The following is a 27,956-nucleotide window of genomic DNA, read 5'->3' as shown; positions in this document are numbered from 1 at the left end:
GCAACGCTGCAATTGTATACCAAATGAGGAAAAGATTAAAACAACCATGAATCCAGAGTAGGTATAGTTTATGTTTTAAATTTGGAATGTCTTGGTTTACAGGCATGACTGCAAAATTTGCTGGATTTTCTCATTGAATACGTCATAACATAAGTTAATCATCACATAACATATCATGTGATCTAGAAGTTCAGAATAGCCTATACCCAGAGATAAATTTGCAGTTTTCTTCCTTACCAAGCAAGGCTGAAAAATGAAGGAACTACTGACAGCTTCTTCTTACAACCTTTCCAAACATACAAGCTTTTGTATTGGCAAATTTTAATCCATTGATGAGACATAGCCTAAGCTGAAAAGAAGCCTCTAGGGCAGTTGCAAACTCAGCAAACTTTGGGCAATATATAGCCTAGACCTACCACTACTACTAACAACTCACAGTAAAATTGGTACTAATAGTATTACTGGCTTTCATATAAAGTGAATATACCACTTGATGCATTTTTAATACTGTTTACAAATATAATAATCACTTCTAGCCTACCTCAAATTCAGATTTAAGTACTTTTTGATCTCTTAAAAATGACCTATATATGGGGTCATTACAAATCTGGGTAAAATTCTAGTTAATTGACTTCTTGCTATCTTGGAAAGGGTTTAGGTTAGGAAAATGTAACTTTTAAGGATGGGTCTACAGGCTCAATTATGTCCCAGGAAGGTATTTTAAAGTATCCACCTCCACTCCTTCTCCCTCTAGAGGGCCCTGAAATTTGCCTACATGACAGGTTTATACCTATTGAAATTTTGACAAAAGAACATTTTACATTAATATTCAGTTACTAGTTGCTTTTTCTCTGCCTTTAGTTCTGAAAATGCAATTCCTGTTAGGCTATTTGAATAGAATTTTGAGCAAAATCAATGTTTTTTTTCTTCAAAATTTAAGAAATATATTTGCATATCTTTAAAACCTTATAAAATGGAATTGAGCAAAGTTATGAAGCTGAAAACAATTTTATTAATAAATAAATAAATAATAAATATATTGGAAAAACCCGTCACAATTGAACAAAAGACGGATAAAAAACAAAAGAGAAGAAAACGCACATACAAAACACAACGAAACTTCTTGAAATGAAAATAATCACGAAGGAACTATAATACAACTATGTAAGAATGGCGGTCCACTGGTGGTTACTCGCTTCTACTCTATCACGGTACTTTTCAAGACACGCTTCCACCGCAGTAAATGGGTCAGGTACTGAATACCGCCTCGTTAGGTAAGAATTACTTGTTCTTAATGGCATCTCAAGTAGGAACTTGAGGTACCTGAAGAATATTCTTCTTATAGTTACTTTATTCGAATTTGTAAGTAACTTCCAGAACGGCGAAACGTAAAGAACATGGGGTAAGGCAACAGCAACAAATATTTGTGCACGCAGCGACCTATTTAGATTACGCTTGGAGGAAACCGAAGCTCCATAAGCTGACCTGATCTTCTTCTCGATGTGCTTTACAAGCAGTGCTCGTGTATGCTGAAGAGTTTCACCGATCGGCAGACCCAGGTATACAATTGACTTAGAGGGCATGACCACCTGTGACCCTAGTTGGATTTCGGGTTGAGAGGCATTCCAGTTAAATAACAGTACTTCACATTTTGTCACATTAAAACTCAACCCAATTTCATCATACTCCATCTCCAAAATTTTAAAGTTAGATTCCAAAGAAGACAAAATTCTTGAAAAGTTTAGAAGGTCATCTGCAAACCCAACTAGGGACACGTCAATGCCTTTAAAAATACAGCAAGGGGCCACTTTTGACTGGGCCGTCGATATGCTGTTGTTGAACAGATCAGGTGATGATACGGCTCCCTGTTTTATACCTTTCTTCACCACAGCAAACCTACGACTTAATTTACCTGACAGTTTAATACGGACCTTGAGCCTACTATACATGTCGTTCAAGGGTTTGACAATAGCACGGTCAACTCCGGACTTTCTCAGCTCAACCATATTCTGAGAATGGATACCCGAATCAAAAGCCCGCTGTACATCATATTCACCTATAGCTAGGCTTTCTTTCGAAATGTGGGCATCCAGTAGAACATTTGCAGCTACATGCAAGGCATGGGCACATCCTAAGCCAGCTTGGAATCCAAACTGGTGGGGAGGCACTTTACAACTAGCTTTAATGTCCGAAATTATGAGCTTTTCAAATAGCTTGTAAAACACAGATGATACAGTAATGGGTCTGTATGACGATGGTTCATGAGCAGGTTTACCCTTTTTCAAAACTGGAGTGATCACACCTAAACAGAAAATGTCCGGTACAATACCATGTGTTAGTATAATTTGGTAAGCTATTGCTAAATGCTCCGATAGAACTGGACCACCATTCAGTAGGTGTAGAGCACAGATTTGGTCGGCACCGGCGGATAATTTCTTCTTTAATTTTTGACAAAGGTGGGTTATTTTCGCACTAGAAATCACGAGGTAATTATGCTCTTTCGTCATAAGCTGATCGAGCTCTTCGCTAAACTTTTTATTTTTCACTTCATCTGGTGGGGAGAATTCAGCAGCAAAATAATCTACCCATATTTCCTCATCTATATCACTAGCATTTTGTCCCGTACTTTCTACAGGCCTGGCACGGAGCTTCCAGACCAAATTAGGGTTTTCAATGATTTTTGAAACTGTTTCCCGTTTGAGGCTACTACGATGTTTTCGTAGCTCTTTCGCGAACCGCCGTTTTGTATAAACCCGCAATTCATTGACTACCCCGCTTTTTGGCCGGTCGCACTCGTGCCAAACCCCCAGCCAGAACTTGGCAGCTGCTCTTGCCTTCACAAGCTCACTGTTAGAGGCCCATCCTTTCACTCGCGACCCACGTCGGACGCTACGTAATGGGACAGCAACCCTTTCAGCTACTCTCAAGGAGTGGCAAATTTCGTAGAAATACATGTTCAGTTGCAGGCGTATCTCGCTTTCCGTTAGGTCACAATCCCACTGTAGGAGGTGGAAAGGCACTTTAATTTTCTTCAAAATTTGTTCACAAATTGAGCTGGAACTGCTCACGGACTACTTTTTTCCAATCACGTGCTGGCTCAGGCTTGGTTTTTGGAGCACACTGGGGACTGACGGCTGGTATTGCAAAAGAGAGAGGTAAATGATCCGAATAGGCACCGTCAGATCCAACCGAGACTGACTCTAGGTCCAGTTTGTAAGTTACTACATGATCAAGATTTGAGACGGTTTTTGCGGTACTGATATAGGAATAGCACTTATCCTTCTTAGCAACTTTAAATCCGCTTGGTAAGGCGTTCAGCAATAGTACAGCCCGAGGGCAGGAATGATCGTCGAGATTGCAGTTAAAGTCACCAAGAATTATAACAGGGCATGATTTCTGGACTAAACTGAGGAGGCACTTTCCGAGCTTCTGGCATGCTTTTGCAAACTTCTTTTCTGAAGCGATGTCATTGTAATTGGTTGGTAAATAAACATTTACGAAAAACACGCCATGCATTTTGGCAGCTTGGAACCATTCATTCTGCTCGACACATACGGGGGGCCCCGAGTTAGAGCGCGTGATTATGGCTAGGCCACCAGAGGGACGACCCCGAGTCCCAGATCTTCGCGCAGGTTGAACGAGGTAATGCATATCCGAGGAAAACTTTAGAAGGTTTACACTATCATCGGTCAGAAAGTGTTCCTGTATGCAAATACAGTTATATTCTTTAGAAAGGTCAGTTAGAAGGGGGATTCTGTCCAACACTTTACCGTTCATATTCCAGCAGAATATTCGATTTTCCATTTACGTGCTAGTGTTAGGCTGGGCTTTGTTAAAGGGACAAGCAGCATGGTAGCAAGAGTGTCTACTAGAGCCGCAGTTTAGGCATTTTTGCGGATTACTACATGGGTTGTCCTTACTAGAGCTGTGACCATCGCCACCGCAGCGCGAACACCTTTCTGGTTGCGAACAGTCAGCTGCTAAATGACCAACAGCATGGCACTTGAAACACCTCCTCGGTAGAAAGCGGAACTCTTCAATCCTGAACAGTTCTAAACAAATCTTCAGCGGGTTCGCGATAGCGTTTTCAAGTGTTTGTCGACTTGCATAGAATAACTTGAACGCTCTCGTAGATCCGCATTGCGCCACTTTGTCGCAACCAGCAATTTGACAGAGTTCACTCTCGCTAACTGATGAGGGTACTCTTTTCATGATACCGACAAACTGGGGAACTTTGACTTTAGTGGTTATGTTCTTCCTTTTCATTGCTTCTGCAAGTTGGGTAGCGGCATCTCGAGACTGGACAAGAATCTTCCATTCATCGTTGCTACGTTTCAGAGTAAGAGAATCGGAGCTTACGTCGCTAGGGCAAACCTTTGCAAAGAAGTCTTTCCGGGATTGTGGGGACGTTAACTCAGGCGGCATATCGTTTGCTTTCACAACCACCGAGTAAAGTGGCTTTGATGGCGGATTCGCTGCTGAACGGGGAGTGGGTGAGCCCTGGGAAATAGCGTCGCTTATGGTAGTACATTGCTGCGATACCCCGGCGAGCTGCTGAGCACACTGTTCAGATGCAAGTTTGATCTTATCCGCGATAGCCCCTAATCCGGCATCAAACTTTCGACACATCTCGTTTACTTTTATTCTCACGCAGGCACTGACTTCATCAGGGCAGGTGGGCACTTCCTGCGGATCAAAAATTACGAAAGTAGGTAAGGGCTTTTTCTCTTTAGCGCAAAGGGCTAGGATTTTCGCCATTTCCATCACGTTATCAGAATCGTTTGCCGTTTTCCGATAGACGTAATCATAACCAATCTCATTGGCAAGCGTTATAAGTTTCTCCTTCGCACTAAGAATTTCAGCATGATCAAAGAACTCCACAGCTCGCTTAACAATGCTTTCAATTTTGTTCCCCGCTTGCATGGATCGCGTGAGAAAGTTCAGTACAGCATTGCGTACGAGAGTCCCCATCGCTTACGTCACAGCATTCAACGCAATTTTCGGATAGCGTACACAAGTATAAGGGAAGCGTCGGGACCTGCTCACCTATTCCCCGCAATTTAAGGGTAACTAAATACCAGCAGGTACGTACGGCTCTTGCGGCAGGCACCCGCCCCTCTTCTGCTTACAACCTGTGTACGTTTACCTATCGGGAATATTATTTCGCGGCTCGCTTTGCATGGAAAATTCTTCAAAAGAATTTGATTTTAGATCCAGATAATTCTTCAGACAACCAATCCTCACTCGACAGCCGATGAAATTCAGCAGAGTAACCTTGACTAGACTGAAGCCTATGCTGAAGTCATTTACTATCTAAATCTCTTGACAGAGGTCTTGTAAGTTTAGCCTAATTAGACAAACACATTTAAATCACACAATCTTCAATTCTCTGGTCTGTTGGTGGCTTTTTGACGAAATTTCACTGGACTTTGAATATGATAACCAAACTTTATGTACTTCAATTAAGCAGAAGACCTATTTTGCAAGGTTTCACTTTTGTAACACACATATTTTTAAAGGTCAAGCCCCTCTAGAGGGAGAAGGAGTAGAGGTAGTTGCTTCAAAATACCTTCCCGGGACATACTTTAGTCTGTAGATTCATCCCTGAAAGTTTCATTTTCCTAACCTAAACCCTTTCTGAGATAGTGAGAAGTCAATTAACTAGAATTTTACCCAAATCTGTAATATTTTAGAAACAAATTTGGGCTATATATTTGCACATCAGGGGGGTGGGGGTAAAGCATAGCATATATTAAATATGTAAACTAACCATTGCTGATTTTTTCTTTTTTATGGCACTTGCCAATAGCAGTCACCAATTCTGTCGGTCTGTCTGTCGGTCCTGGTTTTGCTACTTTAGGCACTTCCAGGTAAGCTAGGACAATGAAATTTGGCAAGCGTATCAGGGACCGGACCAGATTAAATTAGAAATAGTCGTTTTCCCGATTTGACCATCTGGGGGGGAGTAGGGGCCGGTTAATTTGGAAAAAATAGAAAAAATGAAGTATTTTTAACTTATGAGTGGGTGATTGGATCTTAATGAAATTTTATGTTTGGAATGATATTGTGTCTCAAAGCTCTTATTTTAAATCCCGACTGGGTCTGATGACATTGGGGGGAGTTGAAGTGGGGGAAACCTAAAATCTTGGAAAACACTTAGAGTGGAGGGATTGGGATGAAACTTGATGGGAAAAATAAGCGCAAGTCCCAGATACATGATTGTCATAATCAGAACTGATTTGCTCTCTTTGGGGTAGTTGGGGGGGGGGGAGTAATTCTTAAAAATGAGGTATTTTCAACTTACAAATGGGTGATTGGATCTCAATGAAATTTGATGTTTAGAAGGATATCGTGTCTTAGAGCTCTTATTTTAAATCCCGACCAGATCTGGTGATGGGGGCGGGAAGTTGGGAGGGGGAAACCTAAAACTTGGAAAACACTTAGAGTGGAGGGATTGGGATGAAACATGGTGGAAAAATAAACACAAGTCCTAGATAGATGATTGACATAAACGGAACGGATCCGCTCTCTTTTGGGTAGTTGGGTGGGGGATATTTCTGAAAAAAGAGGTATTTTTAACTTAAAAATGGGTGATTGGATCTCATGAAATTTGATATTTAGAAGGATATTGTGGCTCAGAGCTCTTATTTTAAACCCGACCGGATCTGGTGACATTGGGGGTGGGGGGTTGTTGGGAGGGAGAAACCAAGAAATTGGAAAACACTTAGAGTGGAGGGATTGGGATGAAACTTGGTGAAAAAAAAAAACATGAGTCCTATATACATGATTGACATAACCAGAACGGATCCGCTCTCTTTGGGGTAGTTGGGGGGGGGGGGTTAATTCTGAAAAATTAGAAAAAATGAGGTATTTTTAACTTACAAATGGGTGATTGGATCTCCATGAAATTTGATTTTTAGAAGGATATCGTGTTTCAAAGTTCTTATTTTAAATCCTGACCGGATCTGGTGACATTGGGGGAAGTTTGGGGTGGGGAAACCTAAAATGATGGGAAATGCATAGATTGGAGGGATTGGGATGAAACTTGGTTGGAAAAATAAGCAGAAGTCTTGCATACATGATATACATAATTGGAACGGATCCGCTCAATTGTGGGGGGGGGGGGGAGTAATTCTGAAAAATAAGAAAAATGACGTATTTTTAAATTATGAAGGAGTGATCAGATCTTCATGAAACTTCATATTTAGAAGGACCTCGTAACTCCGATATCTTATTTTAAATCTCAACTGGATCAAGCGTAATTGGGGGGGGGGGCAGTTGGGGGGACTGGAAATCTTAGAAAATACTTAAAGTGGTGAGATCAGGATGAAACTGGATGGGAAGAATAGAAAGCTGTCTAAGATACGTGACTGACATAACTGGACCGGATCTGCTCTCTTTGGTGGAATTGGGGGAGGGGGGGGGTAATTTTGAAAATTGAGGTATTTGTAACTTACAAAAGGGTGACCAGATCTTAATGAAATTTGATATTTAGAAGGATCTTGTGCTTTAAAGTTCTAATTTCAAATTCCGACCGGATCCTGTGACATTTGGGGGAGTTGGAGGGGGGGAACCGGAATTCTTGGAAAACATGAAAATTGGAGTATTTATATCTTACAAATAGATGATTGGATTGTAATGAAATTTGATTTTTCGAAGGAATTCATGTCTCAGAGCTCTTATTTCAAATCCTGACCAGATCTTTTGACATTGTGGGGATTTGGAGGGGGAAATCTTGGAAAAACACTTGGAGTGTAGGAATTGGGATGAAGCTTGGTGGATAGAATAAACAAATGTCCTTGATACGTAATTGACAGAATTGTACTGGATTTGCTCTCTTTGGGGGAGTTGGGGGGAGGGGTTCAGTGATTTGGCGAGTTTGGTGCTTCTGGACATGCTAGGGCGATGAAAATTGGTAGGCGTGTCAGGGAGCTGCACAATTTGACTTGATAAAGTCGTTTTCCCAGATTCAACCATCTGGGGGGCAAAAGGGAGAATGAAAATTTGAAAAAATTAGTTATTTATGACTTACGAGTGGGTGATCGGATCTTAATTAATTTTGATATTTAGAAGGACTTTGTGACTCAGAGCTCTTATTTTAAATCTTGACCGGCATTAACCCTCTTATTTTCCTTTTTAAATCAATCTATTGATTCATAGAATTTTGTTAGAGCTCATACCATATGATCTCTTGGCTCTTAGCTCCTCTTGCCTTGTCACAAGTGCCATATGAGCTCTTAGCTCTTGTTTTTATTATGTGTTTGTGCCCAAAAAAAAGGAATCATTAGTTTACATATTTAATATATGCTATGCTTTACCCCCACCCCCTGATGTGCAAATATATAGCCCAAATTTTTTTCTAAACTATTACAGATTTATAATGACCCCATATACAGGTCATTTTTAAGAGGTCAAAAAGTGCTTAAATATGAATTTGTGGTAGAAGCAATTATTATATTTGTAAAGAGCATAAAAAAAGACATCAAGTGGTATATTTAATTTATATGAAAGCCAGTAATACTATTAGCACCAATTTTACCTGACTCACTATTGCACCAAGTCATTTAAGGTCAACACAGCTATGCATGCTCTTTCTCCATCCCAATCTATTCAAAGCATCTCTTTACACCCTCCCAAGAAGTTGCCATTTTTGTAAATTTATAACAGTTCATATTATTTACTTACCAATAAAGTGAACATATCACTGGATGCCTTTTTTTATGCTCTTTACAAATATAATAATTGCTTCTATTGCAAATTCAAATTTAAGCACTTTTTGACCTAACCTAAACTAGCCTTATAAATAATTTAGGCACTGAGAAAATGTAGTATTATTTTGTCAAAAACAACAGAGAAAACAGTGCTGAGAAAACATGGTATTATTTTGTCATAAAACAACCAAGAACTCTTACTTTAATTGAAAATTTGTCATTTTCAAGAGCTCAAAAAGTGCTTAAATTTGAATTTAAATAGAAACAGTTATTATATTCATAAAGAGCATAAAAAAGCATCAAGTGGTATATTCACTTTATTGGAAAGTCAATAATATGAACTGTCATAAATTTACTGCCATTTACCTTGAATCTTTCCTTGAAGCACCATTCCACTCCATTTGAGGATGACCTGATTTTTGTTTGGCCCTAGATAGCTAACCTACAAGGATGTTATTTGGTATTCTGTCATCCTTTATCTGCAGAATATGTCCTATGCTAACTTGTCCATTTCTAGTTAACTAGTGCTTACCTAGACATTTTAACCTTGTTTCTTGTTTCAACCTGTCCCATAAATGTTACCAAAACTAATGAAATTAAGAAAAAAAAAAAACACACACACCCACACATAGGAAATGTATAATTTTTGCTATAGCCCAGGCTATATTTGCACATTAGGGTGTTAGGGGTTAAGTATAACAGAAGTGCAGTCAAAATGTATTAAATATATGTTTTTGTAAATTATGTATATTTAATATTTTTGGCAAATATAGTGTGTATCCTTCTCAATAGCATCAATTCCAGACCTATACCTTAACTTGTTTACCACACCCAACATCTTTACTAATAATAGTACATAGATAAGTGAAGCTGTCCACCTGATCAATCTTCTTGTTACCCAACACTACCTCTTCACTTTCACTTATCCCTAGTTTTAACAACTTAGTCCTTTTAACATTAATTTTCAAACATATACTTGCACCCTGAACCCTCTAAACACCAAAAAGTTTATTCACTTTGCTAATTTTTTCACATAGGACACTTCAATTATGTGCATTATCTAAGTCTAGGAAAGTTTTACTTCCCCACTTGATTATGTTTTCTCACATGGTTTATGCTGTGTCCCTTAGGGTAATGTAGGCCACATCAAATGGTCCATATAAATAGAGATAGAACCCTCTTTAACTCCTGATATGAAACCAGCTACTAACCTCATTTTCTACCTCAACTGCAACAGTGTTATTCCTGTACATAGCACTAATTACTTTAATGTGTTTATCTGGTATATTGCACATGCCAGGACACATCCAGGATTTTCGTTTAGGGAGAGGGGTTAAACCCTCAAACCCCCTTGGATACAGCCTTGCATGCAAAGAGGGTACCTTCATTAAAGCTCTTCTATCAACTGAATTAAATGTTTGCTCACAATGTTGAGGCTGGGGTAGTTAAGATTGAGTGACTGTACTCTAGGACAGCTGTAGCTTTGCATCTCTGTTTATATTTCATGACATTATTCTGATTCCTGTATTCATTTAGTGGGACACTAAAGCTTCTGTGCTACAGGGCATTTCTAACTATGGCATGGGTGGTCAACTTGAGAGCACAGAGCTTACTTGACTGTTCATGCAAGGGGAGTTGCAGTTACTCAAATACCCCTATTGTCCACAGTGAGAGCATCAAACAATAGCTGCTGTAGGCAGTAGACATATAATGGAAGTTTCAGCTTTGTATCTCTGTTCATATTTCATGACATTATTCTGGGTCCTGTATTCATTTAGTAGGACACTAAAGCTTCTGTGCTACAGGACATTTCTAACTATAGCATGGGCAATCAGTTTGAGAGCACAAAGCTTACTTGACTGCTCAGGCAAGGGGAGTTGCAGTTACTCAAATGCCCCTATTGTCCACAGTGGGAGCAGCAAACAGTAGCTGCTACAGACAGCAGACATTTCTGTGAAAGTCTGACTATTGAAGCTCTTGGGAGGCAGGGGTATATATTCATCAATTCTGATCCATTCATATTTGATAATGACAAGGTTCTAATGATTACAATCAGATTATCATGGTATGAAAACTCTATACAGCCTGGTTTCTTCCAATGCATAGGGCTCTCACATCACATCATTCCTCAGAGATAGAATCTGGGACATAACAAGCAATACCATGGTACATAGGGATTTTCAACCAAGGTTTTAAGGATTGTTTTTCAATTTAATCTCACCACAATTTTTTACTGGACAGCATGGCACACATTTCCTACAGGATAATGGGCACTTGTCTGGTTCATATATCACGAATCATAGTAGCACTTCTTTCTCCTCAGTATGCTTTTCAAGAATTTTCAGAAATTTAGGCAGTAATCAAATGGCTTCTGCCTATCAGCAGGACAAATGGAATATAAAAAGCCAAAATATTTTCTTTAGTTCAAAAATCTTAAAAGAATTCTAACACAGCTTTAATTTTATCAGCATAAACATCCCAGCAGTACATGCCTGATATAAAAAGTTCAGTATTGGATGCCTTACTAGTTTGTTAGTATATACTCTGGATCAAATGGCTTCTGCCTATCAGCAGGACAAATGGAATATAAAAAGCCAAAATATTTTCTTTAGTTCAAAAATCTTAAAAGAATTCTAACACAGCTTTAATTTTATCAGCATAAACATCCCAGCAGTACATGCCTGATATAAAAAGTTCAGTATTGGATGCCTTACTAGTTTGTTAGTATGTACTCTGGATGCAATGGTCAGCATCATGCAGGAGTGGTGTAATGCTGATGTGACATCAAAGATTTAAACACTCTCCCAAAAATTATTTTACATTTGAAAGGCTCTTTAGATCACTTTTTCCATATTTCAACTATTTTCTTCTTTTAAAATTTTTCCCACTTGTGATTCAAGGGCTCTTTTTGCATCTATCAATTGTGTAAGGCATCAGTTTCCATTGATATTCTGATGGAATGTTGTAACATTGAATAGATCTTTTTGCATAATTTTCCAAAATTGTGGGTTTGAGAGCTTTTAAAGACCTGCTTGTAGTTAAGTAGATGCTTCAAGTGACTCAATAATCAAATGCTGAGTTTCCAGTGGTATCTTTCAAAACATGTTTGTAGTTTAGTATAGGCTTCAAGTGTCAAATATTGGTTTTCCAATTATAGTTTCCAAGACTGACTTGTAGTTCAGTAGATACTTAATTGACTCCATAGTGAAATGTTGGGTTTGAGATAGTAGTTGTTAAGACCTGCTTGTAGTTTAGTAGATACTTCAAGTGACTCCGTAGTCAAATATTGGGTTTGGCAGTTTTCAAAACCTGTTTGTAGTTAAATAGATGCTTTAAGTGTCTCCATAGTTAAAGATTGTGTTTCAGATGGTAGTTTTCAAGATCTACTTGTAGTTTAATAGAGGCTTCAAGTGACTGAATAGTAAAATAATGGGTTTTGGATTGTTGTTTTCAAGACCTGCTTGTAGTTTGTACCAAAGTTGTAGTTGATTTACCAAACTTGGTAAATCAAATTGTAGCCTGTTGCTTCTCTTCCCTTGAGAATAGTTTCCATAGGTGGTGACAAATTGATATTTCATTTTTTTTCTATTTGAATTTCTTATTTTGTTGTCTTTAATTAGAAAATTCATTTTTTAAGCAAATTTGTTTCTAGTTTTCAACTCTGTGATATTCATCCTTCATCCAAAAATTTAACAACAACATTATACAGCTTTATCAATGGTCAGAAACAAATCATCAAAGACATCATAGTACTGATGTCTCAGAGTATATGGAATTCTTTTAGTCAAACTAACTATTTGATGATCAAGTTTATTTCTATCATACAATCTTGTACAAACTGCATACATTTCCAGCATGCAACATGGTGGGGAAGCTCCTAAAGCATTATGATCCTTAAATCAATGAGGTTGTATTGATGAAATGCAGCTTTTATCAGTGCTGCTATCAACTCAGGCATGCCCAATATTCAAACTGAGCAATGAGCACAAATGTACAAGATGAATAAATCCTCACATGGTATATGATGGCCTGGTATATGATAAGTAGTCAAACTGAGCAATGAGCACAAATGTATGATATGAATAAATCCTCCCCTGGTATATGATAAGTAGTTAAACTGAGCAATGAGCACAAATGTATGAGACAAATAAATCCTCCCCTGGTATATGAGAAGTAGTCAAAGTGAGCAATGAGCACAAATGTATGAGATGAATAAATCCTCACCTGGTGTATGATGGCCTGGTATATGATAAGTAGTCAAACTGAGCAATGAGCACAAATGTATGAGATGAATAAATCCTCCCCTGGTATATGATAAATAGTCAAACTGAGCAATGAGCACAAATGTATGAGATGAGTAAATCCTCCCTTGGATGACCCCACAAACTTATTAAGAATAAGCAGAAAAACAATATAAATTATCCAAATAGGTAAAATTAGGTCATGAAGAAACGAAATTATGCTAACTTCTTTGTCCTGGTATCCTGTAGTTATTAGCTGATGGATCTCTAGTAGGCAAACCAACAGCTTGATCAAGTTTATTTCCCTCACTAAACCTGGTAGCCTGTAGCCATGGTACTATGCAAAAAGGGCCTAAATCCACTTTTCATGATTTTACAGTGAGAGCAAAATGAATATAAAATACACAATGAAAAATCTTTCTCACAAATTAGAATTTAAGAAACTTGAAACTGTAAAGACAGTTTCAATTTTTATCATCCTTCCACAATAAACACCTTTCTAAATTTTATCATAGAATTTCTTCTGGTTCAAGTGGGCTAAATTTTCATGCGTTTTCATATCATGACTGATTCCTAGTTAACTTTTGATAAGAACTTGCTGGAAATGTCAAAATTGCTGGAGGCAGATGAAATTGCAAAAATCCTTTAAATATTGATCAGCCAAGTGGGAGACCAATCCCCACTAGAGACATTTATTGTCTCTATGACCTTTCTAAATTTTATCATAGAATTTCTTCTGGTTCAAGTGGGCTAAATTTTCATGCGTTTTCATATCATGACTGATTCCTAGTTAACTTTTGATAAGAACTTGCTGGAAATGTCAAAATTACTGAAATGTTTATTACTTACAATGTAAGAGACTTGTGCTGCTTTTTATGCCCTTTTTGAACAATTTATAACTTGGTCGGGATTAAAGGCATGTCCATTTTAAATAGAGCAATTGATAGATCCCTTCAAGCTCTTTTGTTCTGTATGTTTACCTCATTTTCAGACGAAAGTGGACATAGGTTCTGTTTGCAAATTGCCATGGATGTATGGCACATATTTACAGCAATTAACATGGTAACCAAGTTACCAATAAAACAAAATAGTTCCAATAAGAAGAAGAAGAAGAAATTTGATGATATGAATTGTTATGAATTTTGAAGTTGTAAAGTTGATGAAATAAAGGCATAAGAACTTAAATCCAGTATGTTCCAAGCCATTCAGGTATAATGGGGAACCATCAGGCAGATGAAATTGCAAAAATCCTTTAAATATTGACCAGCCAAGTGGGAGACCAATCCCCACTAGAGACATTTATTGCTGGAGATTATCAGAGGTATTATTAAATAAGAACAATCCAATTATATCACCCTTCCCCAATAAACACCTTTCTAAATTTTATCATAGAATTTCTTCTGGTTCAAGTGGGCTAAATTTTCATGCGTTTTCATATCAGTTTCCTCCTCCCCTCTTTGTAGGTATTGTAATTTAAAAAAAATGAAAAAATAGACCATTGCGTATTTCAATGTAATATACTGATGTATGCACACTATATACTGCAATGTAAACTGTTAAAATTCTTCAAACACCACAAAATTACTTTCAGCCAAGAGTCTATCTGACTATACCTGGACACAGCTCAGAAATCAGTTGTTATCCTCTTATATTTCATCTCTTAGAATCAAAAGATTTACTGAAAGAAATCTGAGCAGATTCAAGATAAATAAGCAGCAACCAATCCAGTAGCTCTGTTCATCTCACAGAGTGAATCAGAAGGGAAAAGGCTGAATAGTCTTGACTAAAAAGCGCTTGTTTGCTGAAACAGAAAAAGAAGAAGATACCAGTCTTTGTTTTTTCCCAGGAAAATGATAGTTTTTTTTTTTTTTTTTTAGTGACTTGAAGTTAAAGGCACAGACAGTGTTAAATCAGAAATTAGTAGAGCAAGGAGAAAAGGATAGGTAAGTTTTATTTTTTACAAAACTTATAGTAATGGCAGTAATCCCATTTGTCAATACTGCATGAACACCTAGATTTGTATTATAATCTTATATGTCACTGGAAAAAGTATACAATTCCGAAAAATAAAGTCTTACCTTAAATTCTCTTTTAAAATTAGCATAGGTTTTAACAAGACTTTCAAGGTCTATACTATGGATTGAACACACGTTGAAGCATTAGGCTTTTGAAGCATTGCTTATGCTTGAAGAAAGAGTGATAATAAATAATAAGTCAGCTTATGCTGAGAAGTTGAATTTTTGTGAATTACTTTGAGTTTACGTCTCTGCATGGAGGGGGGATTCCTGAGATTAGCCAAAAGAACTACTCCGCTTTGGAAATTTTGGCCTGAAAATGCTTTTTTTGTCAAACTGCCTTTCACAGTTATGTATCAGTGTGGTTACTATTTGCTAAATTTGTTTAAAAAAATAAATTTAAATTTTAAATAAAACAAATTTTAAATAAAATTTGTTTAAAAAAATTAACTCTTTTGTGTTAAAACTTGAAGCTACTCATTAAAAAAAGAAGAATATTGTACAAGTTTTAAATATCTTTCATTCAATTGTCCACACTCATTTTTCTAAGTTTATTTTTCCATTTTTATGTTGGTATTTTTGTGTAAATTAGATTGAAATGTAATACGTCCTTGTTTTTGTGGGTTTGGACTCCCTGCCATGAACAGTATCTTATGGTTTATGAGGCCCTCCCCATAAAATGGCAGATATCAGCACTAAAGCTGTGGTGCAATTTTTTTTTGCTACATAAAAATAGGACTGGGACTTCAAATTTCCATTTGAATAAGTCCTTGTCAAATTACGTTTCAATCTAATTTACAAAAAACATGGAAAAATAAACTTAGAAAAATTAGTTTGGAAAATTGACAATCTTAGTTGATCTTTGAGTGCAACAACAGACATACTAATTTTATTATTGTTATGTTTTACTAATTTTATTATGTTATACTAATTTTAGCCTAAGAACGGGTTATCGGATTTTTATGAAATTTGATATTTAGAAGGATATCGTGTCTCAGAGCTCTTATTTTAAATCCCGACTGGATCCGGTGACACTGGGGGAGTTTGAGAGGGAACCTAAAATCTTGGAAAACACTTAGAGTGGAGGGATCGAGATGAAACTTGGTGGGTAGAATAAGTGTTATACTACTACTAATTTTATTGTTGTTATGCTTTACTAATTTTATTATGTTATACTAATTCTAACGTAAGAATGGGTTATTGGATCTTTATGAAATTTGATATTTAGAAGGATATCGTGTCTCAGAGCTCTTATTTTAAATCCCGACCGAATCTGGTGACATTTGGTGGAGTTGGAGAGGGAAACCCAAAATTTTGGGAAACGCTTAGAGTGGAGGGATTGGGATGAAACTTGGTGGGTTTTGCCTGATATATGGGATTGTGGTTCTTTTCCGACAAGCCTTGATCAATATTGAGTTGTCATTTTTCTTTTAACAGAACTTCGGCTTTTTCAAAAATATGCTCTTGTAAATTACAACCTTGCCTACTCTTGGCTGATCTGTGTATTTTGCACCGTCTTTCATTATTCCTGAACAATCATGTATATATGAACAATTCAGGTTATGTTCTGATCCAATAAGTGGTAGTATCAATGCTGGAAGCAGTTCTTTCCTTTTTTGGATTCTAAAAAAGAAAAAAAAATACTATCATATTTATTCCTGTCAAATGTTCGCAATAACTTCGGATTAGTGTACAATTTTACTGGTATCTCTTGCTTTGGGTGGGAGAGGTGCAATATCTTCAGAGTGGTCAGTCCATGTGACAACAGTACCTTGAACAAAGCTCTCTTTGATGTATTCCTGGTGGGAGTTCTTTACTGCAGATGTGATGAGCAGTGTGTCTACTTTGGCTGTAGATATCATCAGGTTCATTCTGCAAGGCACAAGCTTTGACGCCTCTCTGATGGAGGATAGAGTATGTATCTGAAAGCACTGACATAGACATCACGTCAAGGCAATCCTATAATGGGTAGTGGCATATCTACCAAATGCTCCTGCTCTGATTACTTGATTTTGGATTTGCCAAAGAGGAGCTATAAGGTTGTTTTTTTTTTTGGGGGGGGGGGCATCTCGTAAAAAATACTTCATGTCTACTCAATAACAGGCTTAACGCTTAACTCAAGATGTAAGCAGTTGAAGGACACATTGACCTTTTTGCATTTGGGGATTATTCCTAGGTTTCTTGAGCAGATTGCATTTTGCCAATATGTTCGGCCCACGTGATATCCGACAAGAAATTCTCTTCCAGAAGTTACGGTTTCGACTTTTATTATTGACCCCCTTTAAAATGGAGATCAGGGTGATGTTTTACATTCTTCATTGAGAAATCAGTAACTCTTTGGTTTTTGGTTGGACATAATTTAAAAGTTTTAATTACTATTTTTAATTTGAATTTTAACAAATTAAGTTTTAACTATTAAATCTCGATTTCATTAAAAATTATTTAATTAAATTTAAGTTTGTGTACAAATTATTTACACAGTCCCTAATCTTTATCTGGTCAGTCTGGGGGTTCAAAAAGGTTTCATTTGAATCGCCATGCGATTCGGAATGTGATTCAAAATCCCAACTTGATTTGTCATTGGGTAAGCATAATTGTAAGATTTCTTTATCCCTTCATGTTGTTCATACATGCCATCAGGAGAATTGGACCTAGAATGTCTTTTTGGGGCAAACCAAAGCCTAGGAATAATTCCCAAATGCAAAAAGGTCATAAACCTTAAAAAAACTTCATAAACCTTAAAAAATCAAGCATGAAAATTCCGAGTCCGAAAAACTCCAAGAACGAAAAGTCACTAAAGAAATTCCTCTACGCATTTCGAAATCCCAACTTCATTTGTCGTAGGGGAAGCATAATTGTAAGATTTGAACTATCTCTCCATGTTGTTCATGCACACCAGCAGGAGAATTGGACCTAGAATGTCTCCTTGGAGCAAACTGACTAGAAATAGGTAGTCCTTCAAAGTTAAACTAGCTGAGTTTAACTCTGTGTGTACAAGTGCTTTGAGTGTGAAGTACAAGGTTATGCATATGCTTACCTGCAAAGAGGTGGAAGGGGCTTAGATACATCCCCTAGAAACAGCATTTTTTCAATGAACTGTTGGCTCCTGTTGTGAAAACAGCCCCCTCCCCCCTGTAGAATAAAAAAAAATGATTGCATGAGAATAGTTGTTGATATCCTCCACCCCAATTTTTTTTATGAAATGTTAAAGCTAAACTTCATCAGAAAGAAAGAAGGCTTAATCGGGGCAGCTTTTCCCCAATGTTTTTTTTTTTTTGTTTAATGGAAGCGAAAGTGGTATCGAAATTTAAAACTAACAAAAACGTCCTATATATGAGGCGGCCATTATCCCCAAGCGTACTAATCTATATCTTAAAGTGTCAGCATATTATTGGTGTTGATCACACTCATAAAATGCAATTTAAGCTTTAGCGAATACATCAGAGGGCTTGGGGGGGGGGCAATCCCCTTCACATAGGATAATTGCTCATCTTCTAATGGTAGTTTCACTATAAAAAAAATACACTTGTTTTCCCTATTTGATAATTCGAAAAGAAACTGTGCAACTCATATCCGCAGATGAGTCGGGGGTAGGGGGAATTTGACCATTGGATCCCCTCAAAAAATAAAAAAAATTACTGATCTATAATGGACTTGTTTTATAGTTTGACTTAAAGAGTGGTTGGTCAAGATTGAGGTATTTAGATGGATCAAGATTGATAATAAAATTGATAAAGTTAAAGTGTCTGTTGTTGCAGACCTAAGTACCTGTTGAGATCTTCATTGAGTTTCTAGATTGATCTAGTAATCTAGATTGATCCAGATTTTGGTATCTAGACTAATCGAGTTATCTGGATTAATGATGAAACTAACGTGTCTTTTGTTGCAGACTCAAAGACCTGTTGAGATCTAGATTGATCGAGTGTGGCTGGCGTGATCGCATGAAACTCCTCTGCAGGGAGAAGATACAGAAGACTGGTGTTGATAACGTCACTGTCGACTCATTGATTGGGGAAATCACAAAAGAAGCTAGAGGTGATTGTTTTCTTAAATTGTTTTTGTCCCTTTTTCTATAGATTTATAAAAGAATAGATTTTTTTTTTATAGATCAGTGTCGATCTTTTGAAGTGCTGATTTTTCTATCATAATTGGATAACCGCCCATAATTTTTTTAAATTCAAATTTAATTGTTTTAAATTAAGCCAGAATTTAACTTGATTAATTAATTATTTTGTCAGAAGAGCTTTTAAATTAAGTCGAAAGAATATGTCAGTTGTAGAGGGCATTAATTTCCAATGTGTAAAAAAGGTACAATTATTAAAGAAAGTAATTTTTTCAAAGTGACCCGAATTTGATTTAATTCATTGTTTTGTATAGAACAGTCTTTAAATTTAATTCGAAGTCAAACGGCCATTGTGAAGACGAATAAAAAAAAAAAACTTTGAAAGTGAAACATTTAATTTCTCGAATTGGTTAAGATTCAGAATCAAATGTCTCATTAATTTAAAGGGCTATTTATCCGTAAAAATCGGACCATAGTACATAATGTAATGAAGGGCTTAGGTTTAATGGAGATAGTTTAGTTGGAATTTAATCATTTGGTCTAGACTGATATTTAAATTGAATTTATAGGCTATGTCAAATCAAGATGACATTAAGTTATGATGTAATTTAATTGTTTCAATTCAAGTTAGAATTCAATTTTATTAGTTATCTATTGTGGCTTGAACAATATTTAAATTTAACTTGCAGCGTATATCTAATCTATAAAATTAAGTTCAATGGATAAAAAAACACCTACAGCAGAATAATATTAAGGCTCAATGTGTGTTTCACAATTCAATTATAATTAATGATGATCAATTATTTTCTAGTATGTTCATTCCAACTCAATAACAATAACAAACAACTCAAAGATATAAGCAATTTTTATTGTCAAGAATATATAATGGCCTGAAATGTTAGTCCTTTTTATGTGCTAAAAGTATTTTAGTGCCTAAATTTATTGTTACCTGCCATTTTAGGCTAAATATATTGACAAGAAATTAATGATAATTGTTTTGAGGATATCAAAACCTGGTATCGATCCAGAATTTAATTGAATGCATAATTATTTAGTTTAAATAGTTTAATGTGAATTTAATTATCCTAATTTAAGTTGCAAGTTAATTTTTTTAATTAGTTTTTTTTTGTATAGAACAATGCTTAACTTAGATTTTAAGGATCTGTTAATGTAGATACAATTAAGTCACAGTCAATAACAAGCAGCAAATTCAGAAAGTGAGACATTTAACGTCTTCAGTTGTTGAGACTCAAGTTGCTTTAAGACTCAAGACTCAAACTGCCGAATACATTTTAAGAGCCAGTCTTTTGAAAAAGATTTTTACTGCAGCCAGGAAATCAATCAAATGTTTAATTATTGAATCACGATAATTTAATTTTAATTTAATTATTTCATTCTAAGCTGGATTTTATTTCAACTTATCAAATTACTTGATATTAAAACTCAAAGATACCAAATTAGTTGAAACATGCCAGTTTTTCTCTCAAATTAGTGTTGCCTAAGATTTAATTAAGTACCTGATTGTTAATGTTTAATTATTGTTTCCATCAAACGTTTAATTATTAAATCACGATAATTTAATTTAAATTTAATCATTTCATTATAAGCCGGAATTTATTTCTTCTTATCAAATTACTTGATATTAAAACTCAAAGATACCAAATTAGTTGAAACATGCCAGTTTTTCTTTCCGATTAGAGTTGCCTAAGATTTAAATAAGTACCTGATTGCTAATGTTTAATTATTGTTTCCATCAAACGTTTAATTATTAAATCATGATAATTTAGTTTAAATTTAATCATTTCATTATAAGCCGGAATTTGTTTCTTCTTATCAAATTACTTGATATTAAAACTCAAAAGATACGAAATTAGTTGAAACTTGCCACTTTTTCTTTCAGATTAGATTGCCTAAAATTTAATTAAGTACCTGATGGTTTAGTTGAAATTTCATTGTTGATCCAGAGTCTAATTTAACCAGTCCAGAATTTAATTTAATTAATCCAGAATTTAAGCAAAGTGAATTGCCGTAAGTGCAAAACGACTCCAATGTTAACCGGTTTTATATGTTGTAACCATTTTAGGGGTTTGATTTCCTGGTAGCTGGCATTATAGAGCCAAGATAATAACAAGTAATTTATAATAATTATATTCAGGAACGCATCCACAAACTGCCAAATTAACTTTAATGGTCATTTTTGTCAACATGACAGTGACTCAGAACTTTAATTAAATGCTTAGTCTTATTTTAATTTAAGCTGAATTTAATTTATTAATCCACTACAATCGAAAATAAGGAACTGCTCTTATTTCCTTGTCAAATTGAATTTAGGCTTATCAGTTTTTCTGTCAGAATGGAGCAGCTTAAAATTTAATTTGAGTACGTGATGGTTTAGTTTAAACTTCACTATTAATAAAGAATTCACTATAATCAATCCAGAATTAAAGTAAATTGTATTGCTGTATGTGAAAAAGACTGCAATATTAACCTCTTTTATATATTACAATCAGTTTAGAGGCATAATTTCTTGTTATTCGACATTTGAGGCCAAAGGTAATAACCAATAATTTATAATAATGGACTACAGGAGCAGACCCTCAAACTGCCAAATGAACCTAATCTTTCAAATTGGTCAAAGCGTGGCGGTGATCCAGAATTTAATTAAATCTTTAATTATCTCGTTGTAGCAATTTATCTCTCAAGATAAGTATAGTAATTTATCTAAGCAAGTTTATTCTCTTGTCCAAGTTCTTACATGCTGGGGATGGGTAGTGGCGAGTAGAGATGATATTCAATATCTAGTTAGCAAACACCAAGCTTGATAGATTGTCAGGTTTACCGACTCTTGAGCATGCAACATATAATTGTCCATGGGAAAAACAATCCGTATTCAGATCTATACCTCATTATTCTAATGATTGCCCTTGAGCTTTGTTGATGGTGATTGCTAATCAAACATTTCCTGTGTCCCCATCGTCATTTATATATCGATCTATCGATATTTAAGTTATATAGTTATATTAAGTTATATATCTAGTTAGCAAACACTAAGCTTCAAATGGTGTCAATTAAGCTGAGTTTTCTTTTTAAAAAAAGGTCGCCTAATGGAATATCCTGCAATTGTGAGTACTACGTTGTATGTGAAATTCCTTGAAAATCGCCTATTTTTTATGAGTCTTTAAATTGGCGTATTCATTGGGAAATCCATCTATTTGTAATATTTACGTTAAGCTTACATTTTATTTATTTAGTTTATTTACTTTCATATTAATTACTTTACATGTTTATATATATATATATATATATATATATATATATATATATATATATATATATATATATATATATATATATATATATATATATATATATATATAATATGTATTATATTTTATAATAATAGTTTTATCATATCGTTTACATATTATTTACTTTCATCACCGGAAGAGTAGTCATGAAGTTATTTTCCTTTTCGTTGTAAAAATTTTATGTTTTTATACCATGGGCGGTTTTTTTTTTTTATGGGTACCACCGCGAAATGAGAGTCTGCTTTGTGTAATATTTGGTGTATATATATATATGAAATATATGTCTGGTAATATGAAAGTCTGGTTCTTTGGTTGACCAAGTTTTCAGTTCAAAAAATTTCTAAAGCTCGTTTTTGCGTTCTCAAAAATATTTTTAGCAGATTTTTTGAATTTTAAGTTAATAGGGCTAGCTTAATGAGTAAAAGGGGGAGCTGGTCTGAAGCTGTAAGCACGGGTGGGGGTACTGGGCTTAGGTTCTTTTTACTAGCTGAAATTACTTCTTTTTTTTACTTCTGAAAATTTTGTGTTTTTTACATACGTGCACGCGACATTCCTTTGACTAATTTTAGGGTTGAATTCTACCTTAGACCCCCCCCCCTCTTGTGAAGTTATGCGGAGAGCTGTTTGATGTTTTTGAAATGTGTCCCAAAGAACCAAGTGACATAATTCAAAATCTTGTCTCAAGAGGGAAGGGGAACTAATCTCTTTTAGATAGACCAAGTATGTTTTTTTTTATTTTGAATTAGGATGTTCTGTTCCAATAAAGTAAAGGTTGCTTAGAAAATGTGTTTGTTTGACGCATAATTGTTATACAACGTAGCAAATTTGGCTATGGTAATTACAATTTTTTAAAAGTTTAACTCCCACCTTCCCCCTCTGTTCCCGAATTGCAGATTCACAGCTTTACCTTCGTGGCCAAACTTTTACCGGCACTCCAATTCTAGCCCTAAAAGTATTCCGAATTTGATCACGCCGAGAATATGCAGACGATTCACCAATATCAAACAGTTCGTGGTAACGAACTGTAGTAAAGAGCGACCCGGCTCAATAGTAACCAAAATTCTAAAAAATTGAATTTTGATATCAATAGCTACATCAAAAGAATCGCATTTTAATGCTGATTTTAAATATATAAGTTTCATCAAGTTTAGTCTTACCCATCAAAAGTTACGAGCCTGAGAAAATTTGCCTTATTTAAGAAAATAGGGCGAACACTCCCTAAAAGTCATAGAATCTTAACGAAAATCACACCATCAGATTCAGCGTATCAGAGAACCCTATTGTAGAAGTTTCAAGCTCCTATCTACAAAAATGTGGAATTTTGTATTTTTTGCCAGAAGACAAATCACGGGTGCGTGTTTATTTGTTTGTTTTTTTTTGTTTTTTTTTCTTTTTCCCAGGGGTCATCGTATCGACCAAGTGGTCCTAGAATGTCGCAAGAGGGCTCATTCTAACGGAAATGAGAAGTTCTAGTGCCCTTTTTAAGTGACCAAAAAAATTGGAGGGCATCTAGGCCCCCTCCCACGCTCATTTTTTTCCCGAAGTCAATGGATCAAAATTTGGAGATAGCCATTTTGTTCAGCTTAGTCGAAAACCATAATAACTATGTATTTGGGGATGATTTACTCCCCCACAATCCCTGGGGGAGGGGCTGCAAGTTACAAACTTTGACCAGTGTTTACATATAGTAATGGTTATTGGGAAGTGTGCAGACGTTTTCAGGGGGATTTTATTTTGTTTGGGGGGTGAGGCTGAGGGGAGGGGGCTATGTTGGAGGATGTTTTCTTGGAGGAATCTGTCATGGGGGAAGAAAAATTCAAGGAAAAGGGCGCATGATTTTCTAGCATTACTATAAGCAAACAATGAAAAATAAACATGAAAACGTTTTTTCAAATGAAAGGAAGGAGTAGCATTGAAACTTAAAACGAACAGAGATTATTACGCATATGATGGGTTCCAAAAATACTTTAGCATAAAGAGCGAGGTATTTAGGAGGAGATAAATACCTCGCTCTTTATGCTAAAGTATTTTTAGTAATTTCAACTATTTATTCTACGGCTTTTCTGATTCAGGGGTCATTCTTAAAGAATTGGGACAAAACTTAAGATTTAGTGAAAAGAGCGAGGTATTAACGAGGATACAAACCCCCATGTATACATAATAAAAATATAAGATTATGAAAGTTTGTTACGTAAGTTGTTAATTTATAAGTTACGTATATTTTCTACTAATAAAAACGTTCGTTAAAAATTAAAAGTTCTAGTTGCCTTTTTAAGCAACCAAAAAATTGGAGGGCAACTAGGCCTCCTTCTCCACCCCTTATTTCTCAAAATCGTCTGATCAAAACTAAGAGAAAGCCATTTAGCCAAAAAAAAGAATTAATATACAAATTTCATTTTAATAATTTATGTGCGGAGAGCCAAAACCGAACATGCATTAATTCAAAAACGTTCAGAAATTAAATAAATAAAACTATTTTTTTTAGCTGAAAGTAAGGAGCGACATTAAAACTTAAAACGAATAGAAATTCCTCCGTATATAAAATGGGTTGTCCCCTCCGCAATCCCTCGCTCTTTACGCTAAAGTCTGACTCTTTGCCACAATTCTACTTTTTAAAACAATTAAAAGCTTTAGCGTAAAGAGCGAGGGATTGCGGAGGGGACAACCCATTTTATATACGGAGTAATTTCTGTTCGTTTTAAGTTTTAATGTCGCTCCTTACTTTCAGCTAAAAAAATTAGTTTTTTTTATTTAATTTCCTGATTGAACTAATCTTGTTTTTGGCAACCTGATAAAGTATTTTTCCCACTACCATATTCATCAACCTAGGACTTATCAAAGACAATAGCCTAGCCCCTAATAGTCTCTTTGAACGCCTAACTTTTATTGTAAATATATGTTTGGGCAGGTTTTTATTCTTGAATTTATATTTTAGCGAGTATTCCCGATTCTGTCAAGCGTGAACTGTTGGATAAGATCAAAGCCTTTTTAATCGAGCAAACGAGTTCACAGTAATAATGACTAAAAGTGATGTAGCTGTCGCGTCTGGGTCTCCTATTGGTGATTTGCCATCTGCGCCATCTAGTAATTTAAATAAAAATGGTAACGTCAAGGAAGTTGTCCAAAATGAATTGACTAAGTTAGATGTGAATTGTTATATAGTTAAAATGAGAAAAGATGTGAATAGAGCTCGCCTATGGGTAATTAATAAAGTATCGAAGACTTTGCCAAAATGGCGTTCTAGAAAAGGGGCAGACGCAGGAAAGTACCATCGACGTGCTGAGAGATTAGTTGAAGAGCTTCAGGTGATGAAAAAGGTGCATCCAGACTTAGTCTCTAAATTTGCGCTTTGTTCAAAGCTAACGCCATCGGAATTGGAGAAACAAATGCAATTTATGCCGACCGAGCAGAGGGCTCTGGCGAGGCTTTCTGCACATAAATTTGTTCAAAGTAAAGTCACGTTGTTTTATGAATGCTATAACGTGAAAAAAGAACGCGTTCTTATGCTTGTTAAGGCCTTGGGAGTTCGTTACTCTAAGAAAAAAGGAAAAAACGAAAATAAAACAAATAGTGATAATCAGATTAATAATATAAGTATTGAAAAAATGATTCCAAAAATAAAGTTGACATCCCAGAAAAATCTTGCTAAAATTAACGCTTCTGAAAAAGACATAAATTTCAGAAAAGGTAATAAAAATGAGAATAAGTGGGATGCTAGTGAAGCTTATGACCGTAGCAGTGGCGAGGAAGCAGTTGAAGCCGGTCTTTTTGTTTGCAAGCCGCCTTCTGAAACAAGTTACTCTGATGCTGAGAATTCAGGAGATTCTGAAGGTTATGATTCAAACAGTAATGAGGAAACAGTTGAAGCTGGGCGTTATGTTCGCCGGCCGCCCTCTGAGGCAAGCTATTCTGCTGCTGAGGATTCAGAATATTCTGATGCTGAAGGCTCTTCAAAGCAAAATGATAATATTGCCAGTGGCTCTGATGAAAGTAATGCTGATTTTCAGTCGAAATTAGAGATTCTTAAAGATTCTGTTAAAGCAAAACCAACTAAGAAGAAGAAGAAGAAGAACGACAAAAGAAATGTTGACTGGAAATCACTTTTGTCAAAAGACTCCGTTATTGAGCGTAGTGAAGGCGCTCTCACGGTTAAACGCTTGCATTTAGATAAAGTTAATAGTGACACTATTGATGATTTAGTAAGTAAAAAGAACGAAGAACCAAGTAAAAGGGAGAATCATGTTCCAACAGATGCGTTTTTCCTTGGTGGAAACGTGGATAATGATATTGAAGCTCCTACACCTGGCAAAAAAATTATCACGAATCGATTCAACTCAGACCGTCGAAATAGTAAAAAACTTGACTCGAATTTTGTTACGCTTGGTGGAAGGAACGATTCTAAGCATATGAATTTCCGTGATAAAAGTGAGGAAGTAAAAAGTGAAAAGTTTAGAAAAATTGAGAAGCCTGTTGCGGTTCAAGTGGAAGAGAATTTGCATCCAAGCTGGGCAGCGAAGCGAAAACAGAAAGAAATTATGATTAACTCTTTTGAAGGGAAGAAAATTCGTTTTGATGACGAATAAATTATTCAAACTATCATTTGTTCTGGTGATATAAGCATTCAATAAATTAAAAGACAGGTATGGTGGTTTAACTCTTTTGACGATATTTAAGTTATACAACAACTTGGATAATTTCTTAAACCGCATTGGCTTGTGATAGTCTTAAAAAAACGATAAAAAATGAGCTTTTTAAGGCCAAGCGTAAATACTGAAAAAACAAAGTGAATGTTTCAAGTAGATAACCACCTCTTTTCTTTAGAGCGAACCACAAATATTTAAGGAAAATGCTGAAAAGGCAAAGAACGCTTCCCCCCGAAGAAAATATTCGAGTGCGTGAAATATTGGAGTAGGAACTGTCTTTTAGATAAGCCACCAGCTAATTTTTTTTTGAAGGGAATAGACTTTGATGCAATGGTGAATGAACTAGACAGGCACCGAATATTTGATTTTGTGTTGCAAGTTTAAACAAAATACAGATACGGTGGCCATCTGGTTTGACATTTGAATGGAGTAAATTTGTTCTGATGATGAATAAAGTAGACAAGTACCCTCTATATTTTTATGGCACTTGGTATTTACGAAGTGACATATAGTAATCGCAATTTCTGTCAGTCTCTCGGTCCCGATTTTGCTAGTTCGGGCACTTCCAGATAAGCTAGGACGATGAAAGTTGGCAGGCATATCAGGGACCAGGCCAGATTAAATTAGAAATAGTCGCTTCCCCTATTCGACCATCTGGGGGGGGGGAGCGAGCGAACTTGATAGTTGAGAAGAATTTTATTTGCTGACAAAGCAAATGATTGTTGTTCTTAAGTGTGGATTGTTGGTCTAGTGGTATGATTCTCATTTAGGGTGCGAGAGGTCTCGGTTTCGAATCCCGGACCACCCAAATTTTTAGTTTTTACATGAAGAAATTCAGTTTGTAGATAAGTGATCAAAATAGCGATCGCTGAAAGTTGGCACACGTATTGGGGACCGGACCAGATTAAATTAGAAATAGTCACTTCCCCGATTCGACCATCGGGGGTTGGAGTAGAAGGACAGTTAATTAGGAAT

At 35.8% G+C, this 27,956-nt stretch overlaps 2 protein-coding genes across 2 annotated transcripts in view; both read left to right on the top strand.

Moving 5' to 3' along the window:
* Positions 1 to 3: 3 nt before the first annotated feature.
* LOC136027980 (serum response factor-binding protein 1-like) lies at positions 4 to 26,981 on the top strand. Its single transcript, XM_065705477.1, has 4 exons — positions 4 to 61; positions 14,830 to 14,895; positions 18,857 to 19,002; positions 25,274 to 26,981. The coding sequence occupies exon 4, from the start codon at positions 25,356 to 25,358 to the stop codon at positions 26,919 to 26,921; it is 1,566 nt and encodes a 521-aa protein (XP_065561549.1). The 5' UTR covers positions 4 to 61; positions 14,830 to 14,895; positions 18,857 to 19,002; positions 25,274 to 25,355; the 3' UTR covers positions 26,922 to 26,981.
* Positions 26,805 to 27,956, top strand: part of LOC136027981 (protein CBFA2T1-like) — a 95,442-nt gene continuing 94,290 nt past the window's right edge. The window contains exon 1 of the mRNA XM_065705481.1: positions 26,805 to 26,978. The gene's annotated coding sequence lies outside the window, so the exon portion shown is untranslated. The remainder of the gene's footprint in view (positions 26,979 to 27,956) is intronic.

The sequence above is a fragment of the Artemia franciscana genome, chromosome 6 (genome assembly GCF_032884065.1).
Source record: "Artemia franciscana chromosome 6, ASM3288406v1, whole genome shotgun sequence".
Taxonomy (NCBI): domain Eukaryota; kingdom Metazoa; phylum Arthropoda; class Branchiopoda; order Anostraca; family Artemiidae; genus Artemia; species Artemia franciscana.
This window is presented reverse-complemented; position numbering and strand designations above follow the sequence as displayed.

Coding starts and splice junctions, on each gene's coding strand:
- LOC136027980 (XM_065705477.1), top strand. CDS start 25,356: ATGACTAAAAGTGATGTAGCTGTCGCGTCTGGGTCTCCTATTGGTGAT.